Source organism: Macaca thibetana, chromosome 7, assembly GCF_024542745.1.
Source record: "Macaca thibetana thibetana isolate TM-01 chromosome 7, ASM2454274v1, whole genome shotgun sequence".
Taxonomy (NCBI): domain Eukaryota; kingdom Metazoa; phylum Chordata; class Mammalia; order Primates; family Cercopithecidae; genus Macaca; species Macaca thibetana.
The window spans coordinates 15,478,732-15,505,199 of record NC_065584.1 but is presented as its reverse complement, the minus strand read 5'-3'; the positions used below and the strand labels follow the sequence as shown (position 1 = coordinate 15,505,199).

At 42.3% G+C, this 26,468-nt stretch overlaps 3 protein-coding genes across 3 annotated transcripts in view; 2 read left to right on the top strand and 1 right to left on the bottom strand.

Moving 5' to 3' along the window:
• RIN3 (Ras and Rab interactor 3) overlaps nt 1-26,468 on the top strand; it is a 768,425-nt gene that overhangs the window by 174,886 nt on the left and 567,071 nt on the right. The window lies entirely within an intron of this gene.
• NDUFB1 (NADH:ubiquinone oxidoreductase subunit B1) lies at nt 271-6,007 on the bottom strand. The gene is given in 4 exon segments (XM_050799205.1): nt 271-379; nt 1,633-1,777; nt 5,861-5,905; nt 5,908-6,007. Coding segments are annotated over 4 exon segments (312 nt in total). The 5' UTR covers nt 5,993-6,007; the 3' UTR covers nt 271-342.
• Nucleotides 6,166-26,468, top strand: part of CPSF2 (cleavage and polyadenylation specific factor 2) — a 42,770-nt gene continuing 22,467 nt past the window's right edge. Inside the window, exons 1-7 of the mRNA XM_050799052.1 lie at nt 6,166-6,341; nt 10,584-10,642; nt 15,373-15,555; nt 18,391-18,550; nt 18,630-18,735; nt 19,747-19,876; nt 22,931-23,046. Coding sequence (XP_050655009.1) covers nt 15,407-15,555; nt 18,391-18,550; nt 18,630-18,735; nt 19,747-19,876; nt 22,931-23,046 — 661 coding nt within the window. The 5' untranslated portion in view covers nt 6,166-6,341; nt 10,584-10,642; nt 15,373-15,406. The remainder of the gene's footprint in view (nt 6,342-10,583; nt 10,643-15,372; nt 15,556-18,390; nt 18,551-18,629; nt 18,736-19,746; nt 19,877-22,930; nt 23,047-26,468) is intronic.

Here is a 26,468-nt window from a genome sequence, read left to right as displayed (position 1 = left end):
AAGCTCCGCCTCCCAGGTTCACACCATTCTTCTGCCTCAGCCTCCTAAGTATCTGGGACTACAGGCGCCTGCCACCACGCCTGGCTAATTTTTTGTATTTTTAGTAGAGACGGGGTTTCACTGTGTTAGCCAGGATGGTCTCAATCTCCTGACCTTGTGATCCGCCCGCCTCGGTCTCCCAAAGTGTTGGGATTAGAGGCGTGAGCCACCGCACCTGGCCTTAAGTATGCTTGTTACTAGAAGGACTGCCTTTGTATGAAAAGAAAGACATTTCCGATTCTTCACGTTTTTATTTCTCTCAGAAGTTTAAAATGTGAGCATTCGATAGTTCAGCCAGACTCTTCACTTCCAGGTAACTTCTTCATTGGGTCGCAATTCCCTGTGTGAAAAGCAAAAAAGGAAGAAATGGAAAAACTGTAAATAAAACTTTGATAAGAGATAAAAGGGGAAGTCAGAAGAACATGATTTCAATATTTCATTTTCTTTTTTTTTTTGAAATGGAGTCTGGCTCTGTAGCCCAGGCTGGAGTGCAGTGGCACGATCTCGGCTCACTGCAAACTCCACCTCCTGGGTTCAAGCAATTATCCTGCCTCCCCCTCCTGAGTAGCAGGGATTACAGCTGTACACCACCACACCAAGCTAATTTTTTATATTTTTGGTAGAGACGCGGTTCCACCATGTTGGCCAGGCTGGTCTCGAACTCCTGACCTCAAGGGATCCGCCTGCCTCAGCCTCCCAAAGTGCTAGGATTACAGGTGTGAGCCAACGCACCCAGCCAATATTTTATTTTCTATTACACTGATCCGTTTAAAAAACTTACATATTAAATTCATCATATTTATTCTTTTTATTCATGACTTTAACTTTTACCATATTGTCAGCTTCATTTTTCTGGGTTAAAGAATTGTGATTACTTAGTTTATATGAAAGCTATTATCTCTGCTCAGTGAGTTCATTCAAAATGTTTTCTAAACCCTTTCCAGCTTATTTTCTCTTTCTTGAAATCCCTGATTTGTGAATCACCTCTACCATCTCTCCATACCCACTGTGGATGCTGCTCACTTCTCTTGCCCCTCAAGCTTCCTCCTACCCAGCTGTATGCCCACTGGCAGGCATCCTGTCTTACTAACGGGAACTCTCTGCTGCCAGAGGAGCCATCTCTAAGGCATAATGGGACCAGGCAGCTGCCAGCTGCTATCACTCTACCACCAGGTCTAAAGCTGTCAGGTAGTGTTGCTAAGAACACAGCGCCTAGCTGCTATTATTACTATTTCTCTCAGCTACAGCATGTCTTAAGACAATATATGACAATATATGTGGAAGCTGTAATATAAGCTAGGCTTTGGTCAGCTACTTTTAAACTGTGGCTGTATTAAAATGCACTTTGAATTAAAAAAAAAAGATACTTTCAAAGACCTGAAACAGCCTATTCATTAAATGAAGACTTTACATTCTAGAGGTAATCATATTGTTTTATCCAAGGATTCAATAACAAACAAGACTAAAAACAGCATCATTTGAATCTAAGTCCTCAAGGGGGAAAAATTACCCCTTCTATTTATTTTTGGCACATATAAAAAAGAATATTCCCCAAATTTGGCCAATTGCTGGTTTAAAAACATGCAGACTAACCTTTTAAATAACGCACTCTTGTTCCGGAAGGCAGTTAGCCGTTCATCATTCTTTCTGTCTAAATAACATCCAATGACAAATCCCATAGGGACAAGAACATGAACCCAGTGGTCCCGCACAATCTGAAGTAAGTTCACCATGATAGCTAAAAGAAAAAAAAATTATCAGAAATACAACTGCTTTTTTTGTTTTCTTTGAAATAGCTTTTAAATTGCATCTGGGCTGGGCACGGTGGTTCATGCCTGTAATCCTAGCACTTTGGGATGCTGAAGTGGGCAGATCACTTGAGATCAGGAGTTCGAGACCAGCCTGGCCAACATGGCAAAACCCCATCTCTACTAAAAGTACAAAAATTAGCCGGGTGTGGTGGTGCGCATCTGTCATCCCAACTAATGGAGAGGCTGAGACAGGAGAATTGCTTGAGCCTAGGAGGCAGAGGTTGCAGTGAGCCAAGATCATGCCATTGTACTTCAGCCTGGGCAACAGAGCAAGACTCCGTCTCGATAAAATAAATACACTGCATCTGAAACAGGAAGATAATAGACATAGATGTAATAGATGTTAAAAGCCTAATAAGCCTCTTTGTTTGCCTGGCATCAGAATATTGTATAATACTTAAAAATCTAATTGATGAAGATTACACATGGGACAATGATTAATATAAAATTACACTGCACTGAGTCTACTTATTAAATTTTACTACTAGCTTCAATAGTGATGTGATACGATACAGAGCAGAGAAACAGAGAGGGTATGTAAAACATTCTGCCTGCAATAGCTGATTGTTTGCATCCTCCTCATGTTGTTTTGGAACTTTTTCTTATAAAAGAGAAGAGGTCTTGCTATGTTGCCCAGGCTGGAGGGCAGTGGCTATTCACAGGCACTATAGCTCTCAACTCCCGGGCTCAAGTATTCCTCCTGCCTTAGCCTTCCAAGTAGCTGGGACTATAGGCATGCACCACTGCACCTGGCTCTCATTTAGAACTTTTACATGTGTAAAACATATTTAGAACCTCTCGCAATGCAAAAACAAATTTAATACAATTTTGCCAAAAGTGGAATTCTTTAGGTAAAGCTGTAATTACTGAAAACTAAATTTAGAAAGAAAAAAGATATGAGAGGAAAAAAAAACTATATTCAATAATGTCACTGTAGATATGAATATAGATTAATCTAAAAAAGGTAAAAGGGCCAGGTGTGGTGGTTCACGCCTGTAATCCCAGCACTTTGGGAGGCTGAGGCAGAAGGACAAGGTCAGGAGTTCGAGACCAGCCTGGCCAACATGGTGAAACCCCATCTCTACTAAAAATACAAAAATTAGCTGGGCATAGTGGTGCATGCCTGTAATCCCAGCTACTCAGGAGGCTGAGGCAGGAGAATCGCTTGAACTCGGGAAGCAGAGGTTGCAGTGAGCTGAGATGATGCCACTACACTCCCGACTGGGGGATAGAGCAAGACTGTCTCAGAAAAAAAAAACAAAAAACAAAACAAAACAAAAAACACAAAAAAACAAGGTAAAGGGAGAAGAAAACTTACTTTTATAGTGTGACTACTAGGTGGCTCATGCCTGCAACCCCAGCACTTTGGGAGGCTAAGGCGGATGGATCACTTGAGCCTAGGAGTTTGAGACTAGCCTGGTTAACATGGAAGACCGTGTCTCTACAAAAAATAAAAAAATTGGCTGGGTGTGCTAGTATATGCCTGTAGTCCCAGCTACTTGGGAGGCTGAGGTGGGAAGATTGCTTGAGCCCAAGAGACGGAGGTTGCAGTGAGCTGAGATCACACCACTGTACTCTAGCCTGGACAACAGAGCAAGATGCTGTCTCAAAACAAAAACAAACAAACAAAAAAGACTACTAGGTTACTAGGTACCAGAGCCATATATTTCTATACGTAATGTGAATTAACTATTATTTACATTTTACAGATAAGAAAACAGCTTAATCCAAATACTATTAAGTATAGAGCTGCAGTTCAAATTCAGCTTCACTCTACAGCTCTGGCTCCTATTATATAGCTCATGCCTAAGAAACCCCTTCCTGAATTGATGTTTATGGTACTTAAAAGCTTTTAAATGCTGAGTGTCCAGAAGGTAGATGAGGAGGAATAGAACTACAGGTTTTTCCTTATCCAAAATGCTTGGAACCCGAAGTGTTTTGGATTTTTTCAGATTTTGAAATATTTGCATACACATAATGAGCTATCTTGGGGATAGGACCGAATTTAAACATAAACTCCATTTGGGCTTTACATATACCTTATACACACAGCCTGAAGGCAATCTTATATGAAACTTTTTTTTTTTTTAAATAGTCTTGCTCTGTCACCTAGGATGGAGTGCAGTGGAGTTATCATAGTCCACTGCAGTCCTGAACTCCTGAGCTCAAGTGATCTTCCCACCTCAACCTCCTGAGAAGCTGGAGCTACAGGTGTTAATTTTAAAAAATCCTTAAAAAAATTTGTAGACACAAGATCTTGCTATGTTACCCAGGCTGGTCTCAAACTTGTGGCCCCAAGTTTCACATTTGGGGGCATTTTGGATTTCCAATATTCTGATCAGGGATGCTGAACCTGTAATGGTCATCAGGTGGAAAATAAATTGCACTAATTCAATAAAAACATAGTTGGATTGCCAATTTCCTATAAAAATTCGTGCATACAGATGAATTCAAAATACACCTGTGTGCATTTGGACCTAATAAATCATGTACAATGACTGAGAAGACATATGATAACATCCTAGAAAGACAATACATTATTGCCAACAAAACTGCTTAGCACTAAGCTCTGCTAGGCCTATGTAGACTGAATTTCTGCCTCTCCTCTGACACTGATTGGCAGTTATACAATTCATACATTTTTCTTTCCTTTTTTTTTCTTTTTTATTTTGAGACGGAGTTTCGCTCTTGTTGCCCAGGCTGGAGTGCAATGGCGCGATCTTGGCTCACCGCAACCTCCTCCTCTCGGATTCAAGGGATTCTCCTGCCTCAGCCTCCTGAGTAGCTGGGATCACAGGTATGCGCCACCATGCCCAGCTAATTTTGTATTTTTGTTAGAGACGGGGTTTCTCCATGTTGGTCAGGCTGGTCTTGAATTCCCGACCTCACGTGGTCCACCCGCCTAGGCCTCCCAAAGTGCTGGGATTACAAGCGTGAGCCACCGCGCCCGGCTTTTTTTTTTTTTGAGACAGATTCTCACTCTGTGGCCCAGGCTGGAGTGCAGTGGTGCAACTACAGCTCACTGCAACCTCTGCCTCCCAGGTTTAAGTGATTTTCTTGCCTCAGCCTTCCGAGTAGCTGGGACTACAGGCACGTGCCACCATGCCCGGCTAATTTTTGTATTTTTAAGTAGCGACGGGGTTTCACTGTTGGCCAGGCTGGTCTCGAACTCCTGACCTCTTCATCCGGTCACCTCGGCCTTCCAAAGTGCTGGGATTACAGGCCTGAGCCACCGCGCCTGGCCATACGTTTTTCTTTTAAAAGGCAAGGTCGGCCGGGTGTGCTGGCTCACGCCTGTAATCCTAGCACTTTGGGAGGCTGAGGCGGTTGGATCACGAGATCAGGAGTTCGAGACCAGTCTGGCCAACATAGTGAAACCCCGTCTCTACTAAACATACAAAAAATTAGTCGGGTGTGGTGGCGGGCGCCTGTAAACCTAGCTACTTGAGAGGCTGAGACGGGACAATCGCTTGAACCCGGGAGGCGGAGGTTGGAGTGAGCGGAGATTGCGCCATTGCACTCCAAAATAAAAGAGCAACCTCTGTCTCAAAAATAAAAAAGCAAACCAAAAGGGTAAGCGCATCATTTTGGTGCAACGGTGTCGGCTCAAGAGGATTTGCGGTTTGGAAGAGAACGAGGTTAGCGAGGAGACAGAAGGCTAGGACTTATATGAACGTAAGCTGCTTGGGGAGGGGAGGCAGCCAGCGTCTTCCCTGCTTCAGGCCAGGCATGGGATACCGGCTAGCGGGCGGTCACTGGGTCACATCTCTACGGACGTTTTCCTGTTATAACAGCCTCAGAAAACCCATTCCAAAAGCTCCGGCCCGGAAATCCCATCCTCCACCCGAAGAAAACTCCATTTTCCTTTCCCGTCACCTTCGCTCGGAAGCCCCGGGGAAGCTCAGACCACCCCTCCACACACGCACAGCACCGAGGGTCTGCCTAGAACCCTCCCCGTCACCCTCGCCGTGATCCGCGGCGCGGCGGCCCCCCAGGCTCCCCAGACCCACCTGCAGCCTCAGTGCCAACAGGGACCCCGAGACCAAGGGCAACTCAGCCACCCGCGCCAGTGGAAGCTGCGACCTCGGGACCTGCCATTCGCCGCGCCGGCACGGAGCAGAGGGGTGACGCCAGCAAATCATACTACTTCTTCCTCCTCAGGGTTGACTCCTTTTTTTTTTTTTTTTAGCTTCCAAACATTATCAATAATTTCTGAATACAATTTCGCTCCACTCAGACGAGGCGTGCAGGTATGAGCGCCGTCGCCTTCCCACAGCCCCGTGCCCACCCCCCGGAGATGGTCTCGCCCTGGGTCCTCCTCGTTTACGCCGCTCGCCTCCAGCTCCAAAATGGCGGCCGCCGCTGGGGGGGCTTCTGCCGGCCGGTAGTTCCCCGCGCTGCTGAGCCAGCATCGGCTTTTCTACCTCTTGAACCTGGATTCGCTTAGGGGTTGGGAAGGGCAGTGGACGGCGTTTGGGGAGGCCTGACGAGGCAAGTGAGGGCGGGAGAAAGGAGTAAGCCTCTGGCGGGGGAAGGCGGCGTCACTGGCCCTCCGGGAGCGCCGGGCCCCGACTCCGACCCAGTCTCCCCCGAGGACTCGCCCCCGCCGCTTCGGCTGCGACTGTCCCTGTCGTTCCTGGCAGAAGTGGTCAGCGAGGGAAAGAGAAGTGACTTCTCCATGGGTTTCAAGCTCCCAGCTGTTTTGCGGCAGCTCGTACGGTTCCCTCCCGGGATCTTCTTTCCTCCTTTCTGCTTCCCTCTGCTTACCCTTTCATCTCTTGGCGCTGGAGGAGTTAAGCCGACGCCAGCTTTAGCTGCTTAGCCTCGTGGCTACGGCGTTCTCAGCCTCCCCCGCTCGGGCTCTTCCCGTCGTTTTGGGTTGAGAGACCACGAGGTTACTAAGCTCTGGGCACCGCGTAGGCGTCCTTTTAGTTCATCGACTCCAGAGACCTTTAGGATGTTTGTACCACGCTGTACTAAAAGGGTTTCGGCCCTTCGCGCCCTCCCGCCATTGCCCCCCCAGCGCTTCCACTATCACTGTGAAGTTATAATTCTTTTTTGACTTCGTACTGTTTTACGTGCTCTTTAGAAAACAAGAGGTCAGACTGTAACCCCGGCAAGTCTGGCCTCCTGTGACCAGGCGAACCTGAGCTATCATTTATACCCATCCCGTAATTTTTAATTTTACAATCCCTTTAACCCCTTTTTTTCCTTTCTTTTTTCTTCTTCTTCTTTATTTTATTTTATTTTTTTTTTTAAATAGAGACGGGGTTTCACTATGTTGCCCAGGCTGGTGTCGAACTCCTGGGCTCAAGAGAACCTCCCATTTTGGCCTATGCTGGGATTACAGGCGTGAGCCACCATGCCCGGCCTTGCAGCCCCAGTATGAAATTGCTGCTTTCCCTCAACTGACAGGAAAGAGACTTCCCCACTCAGTGAGTTCCAGGGCTAACCCAAACTCCTCTGTTTTCCCTTGGATTTTGCTTAGTTCACCTTAGTTGTCATCAACATGCACGGTCATGATTTTTTATTTTTTATTTTTGAGAAGGAATCTCGCTCTGTTGCGCAGGCTGGAGTACAGTGTCACGATTCTCGGCGCACTGCAACCTCTGCCTCCCGGGTTCAAGTGATTCTCCTGCCTCAAGAGTCACGAGTAGCTAGGAGTACAGGCGCGCACCACCACGCCCGGCTAATTTTTGTAGTTTTAGTAGAGACAGGGTTTTACCTTGTTGGCCAGGATGATCCGCCCGCCTCGGCCTCCCAAAGTGCCGGGATTACAGGCGTGAGCCACCGCGCCCAGCTGATTTATTATTTGAGACGGGGTCTCGCTCTGTCCCCCAGGCTGGAGTGCAGTGGTGCCATCTCAGCTCACTGCAACTTCCGCCTCCCGGGCTCAAGCAATCCTCCCACCTCAGCCTCCCAAGTAGCTGGGGTCACCAGCGCAGCCACCGCGCCCGGCTACTTTTTTGCGTTTTTAGTAGAAATGGGGTTTTGCCATGTTGCCCAGGCTAGTCTGGAACTCCTGAGCTCAAGCGATCGGCCTTCCTCGGCCTCCCAAAGTGTTGAGATTACAGGCGCAAGCCACTGCGCCCGGCAACATGCACGATCATTATTGAGAGGGCAAGTAACTGTGAGATATTGGGTATTGGATATACAACGATGATCACTTTTACTCCTCTATACATTGAAAATCCATTCAAATACTATGTGCCCGCTTTATAACAAAATAACTTGGGTTAGGGCAACAAAAAGGCTTTATAAAGGAGTAAATATGTGAGTTGGGTCATGTAGCATCAAAAGGAATTTGCTGAGCTCAAAAGGAGAAGGTAATTTCGGGATTCAGTACAGGAATATAGAGCTTTGAGAAGCTTTAGCATACTTAGGGAGAGTGGGATAATCAACCTGCTTGAGCATTTAGTGCATGAGTGATTGGTGAAGCAAGAGGTAGGTTAAGATCAGCTTGTGAAGGATCTTGATTTCCAATAGGGAGTTTAGATTTTATTCAGTAGTTAGCAGGAATCCAGTGGATATTTTGTGCAAGGAGTGAGCAGGAGGGTATTTGTGTTTTTAGGATGGTCTCTGACAGCTATATAGAGGATCAACTGGGAACAGAAAAACTAGATGAAAGGAAATTGGCAATCATTCAGGTAAGGCAATGAGGGCCTCCATGGAGGCAGGACATAAAGGAGGTCAGAGAGACACTAAGTAAATGTCAAATGGGATTCACCTGCTGACTGCTAAGTTAATGGTAAGAAGGTGACTTGAGTTTTTATTCTGGGAGAGTAAATGGTTGGCAATACTATTAAAACTTAGTCTGAGACATGCACACAAACATACGATGGTGCCAACCTGCACTTTAGGGGTGACAACACAATGCTCTATAGTGTAAAGCATTGATTTTTATGGTCTGGAGTCTAGATCTGCACTGTTATAGTAGTCACTAGCCACATGTAGCTACTGAGCACTTCAGATGTGGTTAGTCTAATTGAAATGTGCTGTAAATATAAAATACACAGTGGATTTTGAAGATTTAATATGAAAATGTAAAATATTCAACATGATTATATGTTGAAATAATATTTTGGTTCTACTGGGTTAAATAAAATACATTAAAATTCACCTGTTTCTTTTTCACTTTTCCATGTGACCACGAAGAAATTTAAACGTACATTTGTGGCATGCATTATATGTCTGTTGACAGAGCTGTTCTAGTCTAGACTAGATGTGGGAATTTGTAAGGAGGTGGAATATGAGCTGGGCCCAAAGACATTGAGCAGTGATGTCAGGGTGGCTTCCTGGCAACCTCCATTGCCAGTTAAGGCATTTGGTTTGTCTTTTCTCAAGCAGTAAGAAGCCTTCAAAGATTTCTGAGCAAGGGGTAATATGTGCAGGGTATTTCTGAAGATGAATCTGGTAGCGATGTTTAGGTTGGATGAAGGGAGGAAAGGAGGCAGAGAAACTGAGAAACCCAAACATAAGGTAGTGAGGCCCTTCCTGTATTAGGGTACTGGCAGTAGGGATAGAAAGAGAATGATATGCAAAGCGTTGCTGAGGGAAGAATAATCAGGAGGTGGTAATAATAGACTGTCCCAGAAATGAAGAATCAGCATGTAGCATTCCAAGCCTTGGTTACTTAGATAACAACGAATATATTCATGTCGCAGAGCTGTAAAATACAATTTGAGACTGAAGAAATTTGGTCTCAAGGTAGAATCAGCAAAGTTAGGAGGGAGTGGTCCACTAAATACTTTCTCTTTTTATCACCCTGCTTTCTGTATCATCTTATCAATCATACGCACCAGCTAATATCCCCAAAATACAGAATTACCTATATCATGCCGTCTTTCTACTTGATAATGAGTCTTAAAATGTTTCTGTTGCCTGCAGGACTAGGTTCACAGTTTCCAAGGCCTTTCATTATGTGGCCCCTTTCTGTTCATTAGGCCTTACCTTTTATTTTCTGCTTTTGTGAATGTGTGCCAGGCTAGTTTCTTCACTGGTACTTTAAAACTTTTTACTCAAAAGTGCGGAGATCTGAGATCTCTGGTACTCCTTTACTCCTGTTATTCCTCTGTTTTAAGTACCTTCTCTTTGTTTCTACCCGTCTTATCCTTAGTGAGTAATCTTAAATCCCACCTCTTCTATGATTCTCAATAACATAAGGTAATATCAACTTAAAAAAAAAACTTCCCATATATATATATATATGTGTATATATATATATATATTTTTTTTTTGAGATGGAGTCTTGCTCTGTCGCCCAGGCTGGAGTGCAGTGGTGCCATCTCGGCTCACTGCAAGCTCCACCTCCTGGGTTCACACCATTCTCCTGCCTCAGCCCCCCGAGTAGCTGAGACTACAGGCGCCTGCCACCGTGCCTGGCTAATTTTTGATATATATTTTTTTTATTAGAGACGGGGTTTCACCGTGTCAGCCAGGATGGTCTCGATCTCCTGACCTCATGATCCACCTGCCTCGGCCTCCCAAAGTGCTGGGATTACAGGCGTGAGCCACCGCGCCCGGCCCCTAAATATTTTCATGTCTTTTATTATCTGTTTATGTAAGCTTAAGCTTCCTAAAATTATGACAGATCTCTTTTTTATAAAAGGACCACATATTATACTACTTGGTGCTGCTCCTGATGCCTTAGGGCAAGATACAAATTAAACACCATAATTGTAAACAGAATGAAATCATAATACCACATTCATAAGGCTTTTATTTATTTTTTAGATTGATAAAGAACTCTTCAGAATTCCTGGTGTTTCATCATATATACAACTGAGATATCAGTAAGTAGTGAATGTTTAATAAAGATATAGCTTTATTATGAATAATTGTAGTGAAAATATCTTTTCATCTGTTGAAATCTTGGTCTGTCTGCAAAAAAAGTTTTAATGTGAACGTACTCAGTTCTAGCTGCAAGATACCGTGCATGTTACTTCATAATCTAAATGAAGAAAGTGGGAATTAAGGAAGACTTAAGTAGAAAAGAATTTCCTTTAGGCCATTGTTATAATTGTGGTACAGTAAGCCTTTTGGCAGGGATAGTTTCCAAGGTCCTTTCCAAAATTGTATTTATAAACATTTTTCATCAAATAGATAATTAATGTCTAAATAAGAACACATGAAGGCCAGGTGTGCTGTCTCACACCTGTAATTCCAGCATTTTGGGAGGCCAAGGTGGGTGAATCACTTGAGCCCAGGACTTAAAGAGCAGCCTGGACAACATAGTAAAACCCTGTCTCTACAAAAAATTAGCTGAGTGTGGTGGTGCGTGCCTGTAGTCCCAGCTACCCAAGAGGCTGAGGTGGGAGGATCACTTGAGCCCAGGAGGTTGAGGCTGCAAATGAGCCATGATTGCACCACTGCACTGCAGCCTGGGTACCAGAGCAAGATCCTGTTTCAGGAAACAAAAACAAGTCAATGTATTTTAAATTTTAACTTACCAACAGTAATTTATTGAATAACCACTATGTGCAGGGATGTGCTAATGTACTAAGGATAAAAAAATGGATCAAGCCAACTCCTGTACTCAGAGAGCTCTCCTAAGCAAGGGCAAATATATGTAGATGGGTTCCGGTTTATGGTGTGGTAAGTGAGCTTATTTAATACTAGCCATGCCCCGTTCCTTCATTTAAGAAACATTCATCGGCTACCACTGTATGTTAGGCACTGTGGAGGCATTGGTAACTGTGATCAAAACAGAGAAAGTCTTTACCTTCATGGAGTCCACATTCCAGTGTGGGCACAGGAGGAGAGAAGGTGACAGACAAAGCAAGTAAATAAATAAGTAGCAATTAGCACTAAGTATTTTGAGGGAAATAGAATGATGTTGTAATGGGCATGAAGAAGGGCTTTAGGGTGGTCAGAGAATGACTACCTCTGAGAATGACTCAGTAAATTAGAGACAGGGAAAATATATAAACAAGTTAGAGGTTTTGGTCACAGTGAAGAGAGAAGAAAATTTGAGAAATATAATGAGTTGTTATGAAAGTATATCCCTGGAAGTGCTTTATAAAGGTCCTTGATAAGTCTCTGTACAACTTAAGCCAACGGACATTTCTCTGGCTTCTCAGACTTAGTGCAAATGGGAGGTGAGGAAGTGGAGACTTAGTGCAAATGGGAGGTGAGGAAGTGGAGATATATCTGTGGACAAATATTCTGAGAAGTTTTTTTGTGAAAGGGAAATCCAAAAATGATGCAGTGGTTGTTGGGGGTTGAAGGGTTGAGAGAGGGTTCTTATAAGTTGGGAAATTCTAGAGTATTTTTATAAGCTTGCAGGTATGGTCCATCAGTGATACACTGATGCAGGGGAAAGAGCAAATGACTGAAGATGTCAAGTCTTTCAGAAGGTGAATAGAAATGGGATCAACAGCGCACATAGAGGGACCGACCTTGGGTGGGAGCAGGACTGTTCTATACAATAGGAGACCCAACAGTGTACATGCAGATAGGCTAATAGATGTAGTATCTGGAAAATGAGAAATTACTCTCTAATTTTATCAGCTGAGACTAGGGTGGAGGGAGGGATGGGTGATCTTTGAACAAAGAGGAGGAGGTGTGGAGAAGTCGTCTCAGAAATTGAAAGTCAACCTACTAAGAAAAGTCAGATTGAAGGGTAATACTTAGGGCCTATTTGAGGCCTTTGGCCATGAATTTAAAGAGCAAATAGCATTAACTGGGCATGGTGGCGGGTGCCTGTAATCCCAGCTACTCGGGAGGCTGAGGCAGGAGAAATACTTGAACGCAGGAGGCAGAGGTTGCAGTGAGCTGAGATCTTGCCGCTGTACACCAGCCTGGGCGACAAGAGTGAAACTTTGTCTCAAAAAAAAAGAAAAAAAATGGGCTGGGTGGATCATGAGGTCAAGAGATCGAGACCATCTGGCCAACATGGTGAAACACCATCTCTACTAAAAAAAAATTACCTGGGCGTGGTGGCGCATGCCTGTAGTCCCAGCTACTCAGGAGGCTGAGGCAGGAGAATCACTTGAACCTGGGAGATGGAGGTTGCAGTGAGCCAAGATCGTGACACTGCACTCCAGCCTGGTGACAGAGTGAGACTCAGTCTCAAAAAAAAAAACCCAAATAGCACAGCTGTAATTCTCCTCAATATCCCATCCCCCCCAACCCCCGCATGATTGGAGTTAATCAGGACTGGGGTTTTGCCAGCCTAGTAGAGAGAAGGACTAGAGGAGCAAGACATTTGAGTGTTTGCAAATAATCTTAACAGATCATGAATTGAAGGTGAGGACCTGAGTGAAAACAGGAGGGGGTTGTGGATAGGTAAAAAGTAGCCAGCGAATTAGAGAGATACCACTGAGCACAGAGGATTTTTGCAATGGGAATACTAGAGTAAGTAAGGTGTTAGAGAGTGAGATGCTTGAAGGTGAAATTTTCAAAGTAGTACAGTTACTGATAGTGATAAGTTTTAGGGTGTAATCGTAATGCTGGGTGGCTGAAGTGAAATGAAGATTATTGGAGTTGAGGAAGTCAAGGAACCAACAGGTCAGTATTGAAGTTACTCAGAGGAACAACGGTCACGTAAAAGTCCCCAGTGAATGAGGCCAGGTTAATGGATGCCATAGTGAAGGGAAAATGTGAAAGACAAATAGTGAACTGCTGGGTGGCAAGAGCTTTAATGGGACTAGAATATTTGAAAGAGGAAGGAGAAGACATGGTTTAGAAGCTGCAGTGAGGAGCAAGGAGCACATACCTCCTGCTTTTCAAGTACAGGGGGTACAAAAAGTTAAAACAACAACCACAAAAAACCTTGCGAAAGCTGTAAGAGAAAGAGTATGATTAGGGAACAGCCAGGTACCTGGGAAGACAAACAGGTGAAGAGAATTTTCAGAGAAGCAATTGCAGTTACAGGTGAGTAGAATCATAGTTCCAGAGAGCATCCTGAAAGGATTTGAGAGGGAGAAGAGGTAGGGGATTAGGTCTTACTGGGAGATGTATGCATTATTGATAGTTGATAACCTGGCAGTCTTGTGATTTTGGAAAGCTGGGAGATGTGGTGGGTTTAGCAGCCCCTGTCAGCCTCTTGTGAAAGGTGGATTTCAGTTTACCTCAGTTTGTTGATGACCTTGAGTAGTGGTGAGAAATTATTAGGTAATTCAGTGGCCTTCTCTCCTATTTGCATAGTTAGCCAGGAAAGGCTCATTTATTTTAGGGAGCTGAAATCTGAAATGTTGCTGTGGGGTTGAACTTTGTTAATGAATATTTTCATAACTTCTGCTTAATAGCACAGTTCCAGGTTCTAAATCCCATTTTTTTTATAAAAAGTATATATTTTATTTTATTTTATTTATTTTTTAGATACAAAGTCTCCCTCTGTTGCCCAGTCTAGGGTGCGCTCTAGGGTTTCACTCTGTGCCCAGTCTAGTGGCACACTCATGGCTCACAGTAACCTCAAACTCCTGGGCTCAATCAGTTCTCTCATCTTGGCCTTCTGAGTAGCTAGGACTACAGGTACATGCCACCAGCTAGTATTTTTATTTTTTATTTTTGTAGAGACAGGGTCTCACTACATTGCCCAGGCTGGTCTCAAACTCCTGAACTCTAGCAGTCTTCCTGCCTCGGCCTCCCAAAGTGCTGGATCACAGGCATGAGCCACCATGCCTGGCCTATAGATGTGTTCATGTTATATTTTCCTGAAATATATGTAGTAGGCATCCCAATTTGCATTCCATCAGATATATGTTGAGCGTGCATCAGGTTCTATTTAGGAGTTGCAAACATATGCCACCTGTGTTTTTCTGTTGCTCACATTCCAATGCAAGGGTTCTTAATGTTAAACTCCCTGAAAAGTTTGTGAATTTCTGTGTGTATATGTACTCGTTTTTTGTTTGGTTGTGTTGAGAGTTGGTGGGGGAGAGGGGAGGGCCCATAGGTTTTTATCAGATTCTCAAGGGGGTCTATTTAAGGACCACTGGTCTAATTAATAGGAGAGAAAGACACATAAACTAATCATTGTAATACAGTGAAATCATTGCCATCGCAAAGCACGATAAAAGACGAACAGATTCACCTTGAAGGATGAGTTCATTAATTCCTAAACATTTATTTATTGAGGAACTTGGATGCAGTAGTATCTGTTGTAGGTAATTTATACATTATTTGAAATACTTCATCCTTTTTACATATCTGTTAATACTAATGTTTTATAGACTGAGATACACAGGTGAGGAAAGTTTAATTAACTTGCTTCAAATCACATAGTAGATTCATATATGGGTCTATTTGATTGCAACATTCACTACCCCACTAGGGAGCCACTAAAGGGCTCATTGTGTCCAAGATTATGTTTGTGCTTTTAAACTTGGCAGTGACTTAATAAACTTGCTTTCACTTAAAAAATAAGTAAACTTGGCAGTGATGGAAATGGGCCTTTAAACTGCTTTTTGTGTTAATGGAATTTCTATGAACTTAAATATTTGAACTAATTTTAATCAATTTGTCTATTATGTATGCCAGACAGTGCTTTTATGTTTATTTATGTTTTCATTTCATTTGAAAGACCCTTCTAGCTTGCTGTTTCTGGACCAAAAAAAATGACGTCTATTATCAAGTTAACTACCCTTTCTGGGGTCCAAGAAGAATCTGCCCTTTGCTATCTTCTCCAAGTTGATGAGTTTAGATTTTTATTGGACTGTGGCTGGGATGAGCACTTTTCTATGGATATTATAGATTCCCTGAGGAAGTAAGTTACATTTCATAATTCTAGGTTTTTATTAAATCAACTTCTCTTTTCTGTACCGTAATACCATTTCAATGTAATAAATATTGCCTTTTTACACTAGTTTATAGCAAAAGGCTTAATTTTGCTTATGCCAATAACCTATAGTGACCATTTTAACTTGTAGAGTTTTGATTGACTTATAAGCTTTGCTTATTGAAATTCAGCAAAATCTTAAGCTAATGGATTTCAGTAGAAATTTTTGCATGCTAATTTTTGGAAAGAACAAGAATACAAAAGAATTTGAGAAGAGGAAACATTTTCCATGTGAAAGTTCTGTGGTCAGATCACATTAGCTTACTTTTCTACATCTTTTGATGCTAAACATTGTGAACTGGTTCTCAGAATGACCATGAGATACTGATTCATCCAAAAAAAAATCATTTATGGGCTGGGCATGGTGGCTCGCGCCGGTAATCCCAACACTTTAGGAGGCTGAGGTGGGCGGATCACTTGAGTTCAGGAGTTCGAGACCAGCCTGGCCAACATGGTGAAACCCCGACTCTACTAAAAATACAAAAATTAGCCGGGTATGGTGGTGCACCTATAGTCCCAGCTACTTGGGAGGCTGAGGAAGGAGAATTGCTTGAACCCAGGAGGCAGAGATTGTACTAAGCCTAGATCATACCATTACACTCCAGCCTGGGCGACAGAGCAAAACTCTGTCTCAAAAAAAAAAAATCAATTATGTTTGCAGTATTATACCAATTTTGCAAGAAAAGAGGACTTAAATATTTAAAAAACTTTAGAACTTGAAAAAAAAATCCAAACCATTTTATTAATTTATTGTGTCAATGAGAACATATGCTTCCCTGATTAATTGAAGTTTTACTATTCAATTAGCAAAACTGTTTGTGGTTACTGTGCGAAAACGCTGGGACAAAAATCCATTATAAGTATGTGGTCATATAAATATCCTCTCCTTAATAATTTCTGAAATTCTTCTCTTTTTTTTGAGATGGAGTTTTGCTCCTTCCTGTTGCCCAAGCTGGAGTGCAATGGCATGCTTTCGGCTCACTGCAACTTCCACCTCTAGGGTTCAAGTGATTGTCTTGTCTCAGCCTCCCAAGTAGCTGAGATTATAGGCATGCACCACCTGCCCGGCTAATTTTTTGTATTTTTAGTAGAAACAGGGCTTCACCATGTTAGCCAGACTGGTCCCGTACTCACGACCTCAGGTAATCCGCCCACTTCAGCCTCCTAGGGTGCTGGGATTATAGCCATGAGCCACCATGCCCAGCCAATAATAATTTCTGAAATTCTAAGCTGAGTTCTTGAACTTAATAGTTTGCAACCGGGCGCAGTGGCTCACGCCTGTCATCCTAGCACTTTGGGAGGCTGAGGCGGGTGGATCACTTGAGGTCAGGAGTTCGAGACCAGCCTGACCAACATGGTGAAACCCCATCTCTAGTAAAATTACAAAAATTAGCTGGGCATGGTGGCGCATGCCTGTAATCCCAGCTACTCAGGAGGCTAAGGCAGGAGAATCACTTGAACCTGGGAAGCGGAGGTTGCAGTAAGCCAAGATTGCACCATTGCACTAGAGCCTGGGCAACAAGAGTGAAGCTCCATCTCAGGAAAAAAAAAAAAAAGAAGTGTTAAGTGAACCTGGGCGCGGTGGCTCATGCTTGCAATCCCAGCACTTTGGGAGGTAAAGAAGGGTGGATCACCTGAGGTCAGGAGTTTAAGACCAGCCTGGCCAACATGGTGAAAGCCTGTCTCTACTAAAAATGCAAAAATTAGCCAGGCGTGGTGGTGGACACCTGCAATCCCAGCTACTCCAGAGGCTAAGGCAGGAGAATCACTTGAACTGGGCAGCTGAGGTCACGCCAGTGCACTCCAGCCTGGGCAACAGAGCGAGACTACATCTCCAAAAAAAAATATATCATGCAGGATAGCTATTAAAAATCAACTTACGGCCAGGCATGGTGGCTCACCCCTGTAATCCCAGCACTTTGGGAGGCTGAGGCGGGCAGATCACCTGAGGTTGGGGGTTCGAGACCACCCTGACCAACATAGAGAAACCCCATCTCTACCAAAGATACAAAATAAACTGGGTGTAGTGGCACATGCCTGTAATCCCAGCTACTCGGGAGGCTGAGGCAGGAGAATCGCTTGAACCCAGGAGGCAGAGGTGGTGATGAGCTGGAGGTCGTGCCATTGCACTCCAGCCTGGGCAACAAGAGCGAAACTCCATCTTAAAAAATATCAACTTATTTGTGGTGTCTACTGTTCTTTTTCATTTTTGTTCTTGTTTTTATTTTTAGGCAGGGTCTCACTCTGTCACTCAGACTGGAGTGCGGTGGCATGATATCATCAAGCTCAACCTCCTGTGCTCAAGTGATCCTCCCACCTCTGCCCCCCAAGTAGTTGGGACTACAGGCTCATGCCACCACACCTGGCTTTTTTTTTTTTTTTTTGTATTTTTTATAGACATGTTTTGCCATGTTGCCCAGGCTAATCTTGAACTCCTGAGCTCGAATGATTTGCTTGCCTTGGCCTCCCTAAGTGCTGGGATCACAGGTGTGCACCATCACACCTGGCCTTCTTTTCTGTTTAAAATGTGTCTACACACCATATATTTAAGTGTACCTTATACTACGTTTTTTATAGCTATGCAGAGCACAGGTAGTAATAATTGAAATTCATAGGTAGTCATAATTTTAGCTTTTAGTTTTGCTCTTCTGCCCCAGCATAGTCTTCAATCCAGAGTTCCAGAATTGGGGAATAATTTTGAATATTCTGTCTTTACCCTTTGAAAAGATTCAAGTAGTCGTCCTTTGGATTGTGTTCTTGTAGGCACGTTCACCAGATTGATGCAGTACTGTTGTCTCACCCTGATCCTCTCCACCTTGGTGCCCTCCCATATGCTGTCGGAAAGTTGGGTCTGAACTGTGCTATCTATGCAACCATTCCTGTTTATAAAATGGGACAGATGTTCATGTATGATCTTTATCAGGTAATTTAAGCAATTAAAAAAATTTTGTTAGCACTCTTTCAGTGATAGTTTTTCACCTTTATTTGTGTTATTCTTTTAGTCTCGACACAATACAGAAGATTTTACACTCTTTACATTAGATGATGTGGATGCAGCCTTTGATAAAATACAGCAGCTAAAATTCTCTCAGATTGTGAATTTGAAAGGTAAAAAGAATTTCCAGTAGTAAGTACTTAGACGAATGGGGTTTAACTTGCTAGAAAATACTGAGGAGAATTCAGAGAGAAAATTATAGGCATTATGGTCTGAAGAATAAAAAAATTAGCACGTTCTGCCTTGATATAGAACTCTTCCATTTGAATTTTAAAATATTTCAGAATAAATGCCAACAAAATGTTAATAGCTCAGGCTTTTTCAAATTTAACTTGGGAAAGACTCATTTAGTGTTTACCGTGTATAATAAACAAAAGATAATTTGGCCATTTCCTCCTCCTCAGAGCTTACAGTTAGATTGAGGCGACAAAGTAGCTGAGATGGCTAAATGTAGTGATTGGGGTAAATGAAGTGCTATGGCAGCAGAGTAGATAATGAATTCTAGCATTGGACATTAAAAAGTTTATTATTGAATTAGGTCAGGAAGTCCTATATTAAGTCTATATTTATCATCTACAGAGAGAATTGTATTAGATATTTTCATAGAAATGAACCCTGGCATTGATAAAATAGTGCAATAATGGACTCTGAAGATTTAGCCCAGAAATAACAACAGTCTCAACAGTTTTGCTTCTAGTTAGTTTTTCTGTAGGATAAATTCTTTAGCACAATGAGATTTAAATTATTCTGTTAGTTTAGAGGTTAGCAAAAATGGAAACATTTGATAATTGTATATATAAAATACACATTAAAATTTGCTAGTTCATACTAAATAATTTAATAGTGTACTAGCTTTTAAATCTAATCTCTAGCCTTGTACTTATAAGCACAAATATCTCTACAAGAATACATAATAAAGTAACAAGAATGTTTGCCTCCAGTGAGGGAGTGGAGTAGCTGGGAGATAGGAGAATGAAGCCTGCTTTCACTATATGCATTTTTACTTTTGAATTTTGTGTTATTACATATACAGTATTACCTATTAAAATGTTATCATTTAGAAATAAATAACCTTTCTTTAGGGTTGTAAAAGAAATCTGAGTATTGTTACCTTGTTGACATAGGTAAAGGACATGGCCTGTCTATCACACCTCTGCCAGCTGGTCATATGATAGGTGGAACAATATGGAAAATAGTCAAAGATGGAGAAGAAGAAATTGTTTATGCAGTTGACTTCAACCACAAGAGGGAGATGTAGGTATATCAAGACAAAAGCTAAAGGAAATGCAATTGGTATTATTTTATTCTTTGAAGGGAAAATAAGAAACACAGTTTTTGTTTTGGTTACCAGAAATTTAGGGCAACTTAAAAGCATCAAATAAGAATGTTTTCAAAATTAATTATTTGTATAGTAAGGGGGAAAAGTATGGTATAAGACATAAGAGATTTTAAAAATTTACATGTTAAGTATACACTGTACAAAACAGATACCTCGCTGGAGATGTTGCAAAGGAGATGAATTTTAAATATGAAATTATGTAAATAATAGCAGGTTCTCGACCTGCTATTTAACAAAACTTTGTGGATGGGTTGTTCTTTTGTTTTGTAATGTGATATGGTTTGGCTCTGTGTCCCCACCCAAATCTCATCTTGTAGCTCCCATAATTCCCACGTGTTGTGGGTGGGACCCAGTGGGAGATGATTGAATTATGGGGGTGGGTCTTTCCCATGCTGTTCTTGTGATAGTGAATGGGTTTCACGAGATCTGCTGGTTTTAAAAATGGGAGTTGCCCTCCACATAATGTAATTACCATCTAATATAACTGCCCTGAATGTTTAAAGTTAGTCCCTTTGAAAGGGAACTCAATGCTAGTTATGATTTTACACACTTCGTGTGGCACTCAGAGCATTACTATACAATATTTTGGTGTTTAGTCTCTTACTGGCTTGTTTTGTTTTATCTGTACATTAAGTTCATAGCTATTTTGTGTTACATTACAGTAGTCTCAGAATCTTTATATTAAGAAATATTTAACACAAATAGACTGAATTTTAGACACTTATAACCATAGATTAATGAGGAAAGGATGGTTGTGTTGCAGGCTGAAAGAGTGAGGGTCGTGATAACTCAGTATACCACTGGAGGCTATATGAGTAAACAGCAAACTGTTCTCATAAATGCAGAATGTTGGCAAACTGACAAATTGTGTTTGCCACCCAGAAGGAATGCTGAGGGCAGTCATGCCTCAAGTGCAAGTGTTGCTTGTGACTAGGCACATCTGAAGCCTGTTAGCAGTAGTGTGAACCTGTGATCAATTAAGCAGCTGGCCAGTCGTTACCTCCTCCTCCCTGGTCTTTCTACCCAATAAATATGAAGGGCTGTGGAAGCTTAAGGCGGCTGCCTTTGCTCACTAGAAACAGGGAGCTCTCTTCTTTCCTGATCCCTTCCTTTAAAGTAGTTACTTTTGTTTTAAGTTTTCATTTCTGTGTTCGTCCTCCTTCGTTCAGTCTCATAGTAACCATGGCAAACTGTGGCATGGCTATTTGAGTAAATGGTACTGAAGGATTCAACCATTTTGGAAAAAAATCAATTTGTGTCGTTTTAATTATATAACAAAAGACATTTCAGATGGATTAGAACTAAATAGAAATGAAGCAATATTGGTGAGTCTGATCTTTGAATTGGAAAAACTTTGTAAGCATAAAAATAATGGACCAAGTTACAAAAGAATAGTTTGATAGATTTGATGACATACAGGTTCAAATGTCTGAAACAACAAATAAAAAAAAAATCAAAGTAGGAAAATATTTGCAGCAAGTTGCCCAAAAACTTGCAACATATATATAAGATCAAGTATTAATTTATTAATAAAAATATACTGGTTGCAAAATGGACAAAAGTTATAAAGTCAAAAAAGAGAAAATTTAAATGATTTTTTTGTTATACACCGTTAAAATTATTATTATTTTTTTTTTTTTTTTGAGACGGAGTCTTGCTCTGTCACCCAGGCTGGAGTGCAGTGGCCGGATCTCAGCTCACTGCAAGCTCCGCCTCCCGGGTTTACGCCGTTCTCCTGCCTCAGCCTCCCGAGTAGCTGGGACTACAGGCGCCCCCCACCTCGCCCGGCTAGTTTTTTTTTGTATTTTTTAGTAGAGACGGGGTTTCACCGTGTTAGCCGGGATCGTCTCTCGATCTCCTGGCCTCGTGATCCGCCCGTCTCGGCCTCCCAAAGTGCTGGGATTACAGGCTTGAGCCACCGCGCCCGGCCTACACCGTTAAAATTATTATTATTATTTATATTTTTATGTATTTTTTTGAGACAGAGTCTCACTCTGTCGCCAAGGCTGGAGGCAAGTGGTGCAATCACGGCTCACTGTAGTCTCAACCTCCCAGCTTCAAGTGATCCTCCCATTATAGCTTCCAAAGTAGCTAGGACTACAGGTGCGCTCTAACATGCCTGGCTATTTTTGTATTTTTAGTAGAGATGAGGTTTTGCCATGTTGCCCAGTCTGGTCTTGAACTACTGGGCTCAAGTGATCTGCCCACCTCTGTCTCCCAAAGTGTTGGGATTACAGGTGTGAGCCACTGCAGTAGTCAAAAATTATTTTTAAGTGGTGATTTTCTTCTGGAAAGTATGTAGAATTGGTCAGTCTTTTTGGTTGAACTTTTCTGGGTAATGTTAAATCTTTCTGGAAAGCCTTTTAGCAGTACTATATATTACAGTAAATACATTTCTAGGAATGTGACCTAAAGAAACAATCAGAAATGCAATTGAAGCTTTTGTAAAAATGTTCTTTGAAAGATTATTATGGCAAAAATAAATGACCTAAATATCAGTAAAGGGAAGGGATCAAGTACAGTTTAGACACAATAAAATGTTTTTATAACTGTTAAACATTTAGTTTACAAAAAAAAGTTTATGTCATGAGTAAAAACCAGGATATAGAACTGAGTATATAGGAATGTATATGGGATATCAGCTTTGAAAAATACATATGTATATCAGTACCCTAAGACAGGGCCGAAAAGAAAAAAAAAATGTGTGCATAGAAAAACTTATGATGATTATAGGATGTACACCAAAATATTATGTCAGTTATCTCTGAGTAATGGTACTCTGGAAGATTTTTATTTTCTTCTTTATACTTGTTTGAAGTTACTAGATTTCTTATCAATGAGCGTGTCTACTTTTATAGTTAGAAGAGGGAACACCTTATAAATGAAGCTGCTTATTTTTTAAGTAAGAGAAGCTATTATTGTTTACTTGAAATGATATACAATATTCCTCTTCTTAAAATTTCTTATAGCCATTTAAATGGATGTTCCCTGGAAATGCTAAGCAGGCCTTCCTTACTTATCACAGATTCATTCAATGCTACATATGTACAGCCTAGAAGAAAACAGAGAGATGAGCAGCTTCTGAGTACGTATTCTTTCATGTCCTTATTATTATTTTGTAACTTTTTGTATATTTAGGGAATATAAGTACAGGTTTCTTTGTTTTTTTTCATTTTTTTTTTGAGACAGACTTTCACTCTTTTACCCAGGCTGGAATAAAGTGGTGCGATCTCGGCTCACTGCAACTTCCGCCTCCCGGGTTCAAGTGATTCTCGTGCCTCAGCCTCCCGAGTAGCTGGGATTACAGGTTTACACCACCATGCCCAGCTAATTTTTGTATTTTTAGTGGAGACAAGGTTTCTCCATGTTGGCCAGGCTGGTCTCAAACCTCTGACCTCAGGTGATCCACGTGCCTTGGCCTCCCAAAGTGCTGGGATGACAGGCATGAGCCACCGCACCTGGCCACAAGTACAGGTTTCTTAACGCATATATTGCACAGTGCTGAAATCTAGTCTTTTACTGTATCTGTCCCCAGAATTGTGAATGTTGTACCCAATGTATAATGTCCTTTTTAAGTAGCCGTGGAAATGCTTGATAGTGGGAATGACTGTATTCTGTTTAACACTTTTCTTGGTCATAAGAGATTGGTTAACTTTAGTATTTTTGAAAAAAATATTATGTGACCATCAGTTTTTGTATAAGAAGAAACTTAGCTGGTTTGAATTTAACTTTTGTGGAAGAGTGTAAAGATTGGCTTCTTTTTGCCAGTCAGTACATAGCTAGCTATCCCTGGCACTCACTGGCATATGTCTATATATAAAGACCTCATACAAATCTATTAGAAAAATATACTCTAGAAGAAAAATGAACAAAGAGCTAAGTGGATAAATGAGGGCACAAAGAGTCCGCTAATTTTGGGTGTTTTACACTCTAATATAGTAGGCCATTGCTGCTTGCTTCATCTTACATTGTTTTTTTTTTTTTTTTTTTTTTTTTTCTGAGGTGGTGTCTTGCTCTGTCACCCAGGATGAAGTGCAGTGGCACACTTGGCTCACTGCAACCTCTGCCTCCTGGGTTGAAGTGATTCTTCTGCCTCAGCTTCCAGAGTAGCTGGGATTACAGGCATGTGCCACCATGCCCAGCTAATTTTTGTATTTTTAGTGGAGCTGGGGTTTTGCCGTGTTAGCCAGGCTGGTCTTGAACTCCTGACCTCAGGTGATCCTCCCGCCTCAGCCTCCCAAAGTGTTGGGATTACAGGTGTAAGCCGCTGCACCCGGCCTTATAGTCTTTTTAAATAAACTATATGGGATTTCAGCAGGGAAAATTGGATTCCATTTTTAAACATGTTTTCTTTTTTTTTTTTTTTTTTTTTTGAGACGGAGTCTCGCTCTGTCGCCCAGGCTGGAGTGCAGTGGCGCGATCTCGGCTCACTGCAAGCTCCGCCTCCTGGGTTTACGCCATTCTCCTGCCTCAGCCTCCTGAGTAGCTGGGACTACAGGCGCCCGCCACCGCGCCCGGCTAATTTTTTTTTTTTTTGTATTTTTAGTAGCGACGGGGTTTCACCGTGGTCTCGATCTCCTGACCTTGTGATCCGCCCGCCTCGGCCTCCCAAAGTGCTGGGATTACAGGCGTTTAAACATGTTTTCAACCATTGTTTTTAGTTCATCTACTTTAAAAGTATAACTATTAATAATATACTGTGTTGCACCAATTTTAAGAAGCTCAAGCCAGACACTGTGGTTCATGCCTGACATTGTGGTCAATGGTCAACACTTTGGGAGGCTGAGGCAAGAGGATGGCTTGAAGCTAGGAGTTCAAGACCAGCCTGGGTAACACAGTGAGACCCCACCCCTTTTTTTTTTTTTTTTTTTTTTTTTTTTTTTTTTGAGACAGAGTCTCGCTGTGTCGCCCAGGCTGGAGTGCAGTGGTGTGATCTTGGTTCACTGCAAGCTCTGCTTCCTGGGTTCACGCCATTCTCCTGCCTCAGCCTCCCGAGTAGCTGGGACTACAGGCACCTGCCACCACGTCCAGCTAATTTTTTTGTGTTTTTTAGTAGAGACAGGGTTTCACCATGTTAGCCAGGATGGTTTTGATCTCCTGACCTTGTGATCTGCCCTCCTCGGCCTCCCAAAGTGCTGGGATTACAGGGGTGAGCCACTGCGCCTGGCCTTTTTTTTTTTGAGATGTAGTCTTGCTCTGTCACCAGGCTGGAGTGCAGTGGCGCGATCTTGGCTCATTGCAACCTCTGCCTTCTGGGTTCAAGCGATTCTCCTGCCTCAGCCTCCCGAGTAGCTAGGATTACAGGTGTGCGCAACCACGCCCGGCTAATTTTTTGTATTTTTAGTAGAGACGGGATTTCACCATGTTGGCCAGGATGGTCTCGATCTCTTGATCTCGTGATCTGCTTGCCTTGGCCTCCCAAAGTGCTGGGGATTATAGGTGTGGGCCACCATGCCCGGCCAAGACCCCCATCTCTACAAAAAAAAAAAAATTTTTTTGCCAGGCATGGTGGTACAGGCCCATAGTTCCAGCTGCTTGGGAGGCTGGGGTGGGAGGATTGCTTGAGGCCAGGAGGTTGAGGCTGCAGTGAGCTATGACCACACCACTGCACTCCAGCCTGGGTGACAGAGTGAGACTCTGTCTCAACACACAAACAAACTAAAAAACAGAAAAAGGAGCAGCTCTTTAATTCTTATTTTTGCTAGAGTTCAGTTTTATGACATATTTCCAAGGGGACTTTCATCTAGAGCAAGGAAATCCATAAAGATACACTTGTTGAGAGGGAATATGATCTATATTTTATTCTATAGGCATACATGCATACAAACTATGTGTCATACATAGTTGGCCCTTTGTAGCTGCTGTTCCACATCTGAGGATTCAACTAACTGTGGATTGAAAATATTTGAAAAAACAATAAAAGAAGATAATGCAATAATTTAAAAAAATATAAGTAAAAAAATACAGTATAACAACCATTTACATAACATTTACATTGTATTAGGTATTATAAGCAATAGAGATGATTTGAAGTATATAGGAGGATGTATGTAGGTTGTATGCAGATACATTTTTTTTTGAGACAAAGTCTTTATTGTATATGCTGGAGTGTAGTGGCACATTCACGACTCTCTGCAGCCTCAAACTCCTGGGCTCAAGCACCTCCCTCTAGCTTCCCACATAGCTAAGACCACAGGCGTGTGCCACCATGCCCGGCTAATTTTTTTATTTTTATAGAGATGTGATCTCCCTATGTTGTCCAGGCTGGTCTTGAACTCCTGGACTCAAGCCATCCTCCTGCCTTGACCTCCCAAAGTGCTGGGATTACAGGTGTGAGCCATTGTGCCTGGCCACCATTTTATATGAGGGACTTGGGGCATCTGATGGTTTTGGTATTCGTGGGGGTCCTGGAGCCAGTACCCATGGATACTGAGGGATGGCTGTATATATAATTGTGCGAGTGTATATATATGTATGTACATAAGTTTGGGACAAAGTTCATTGGGG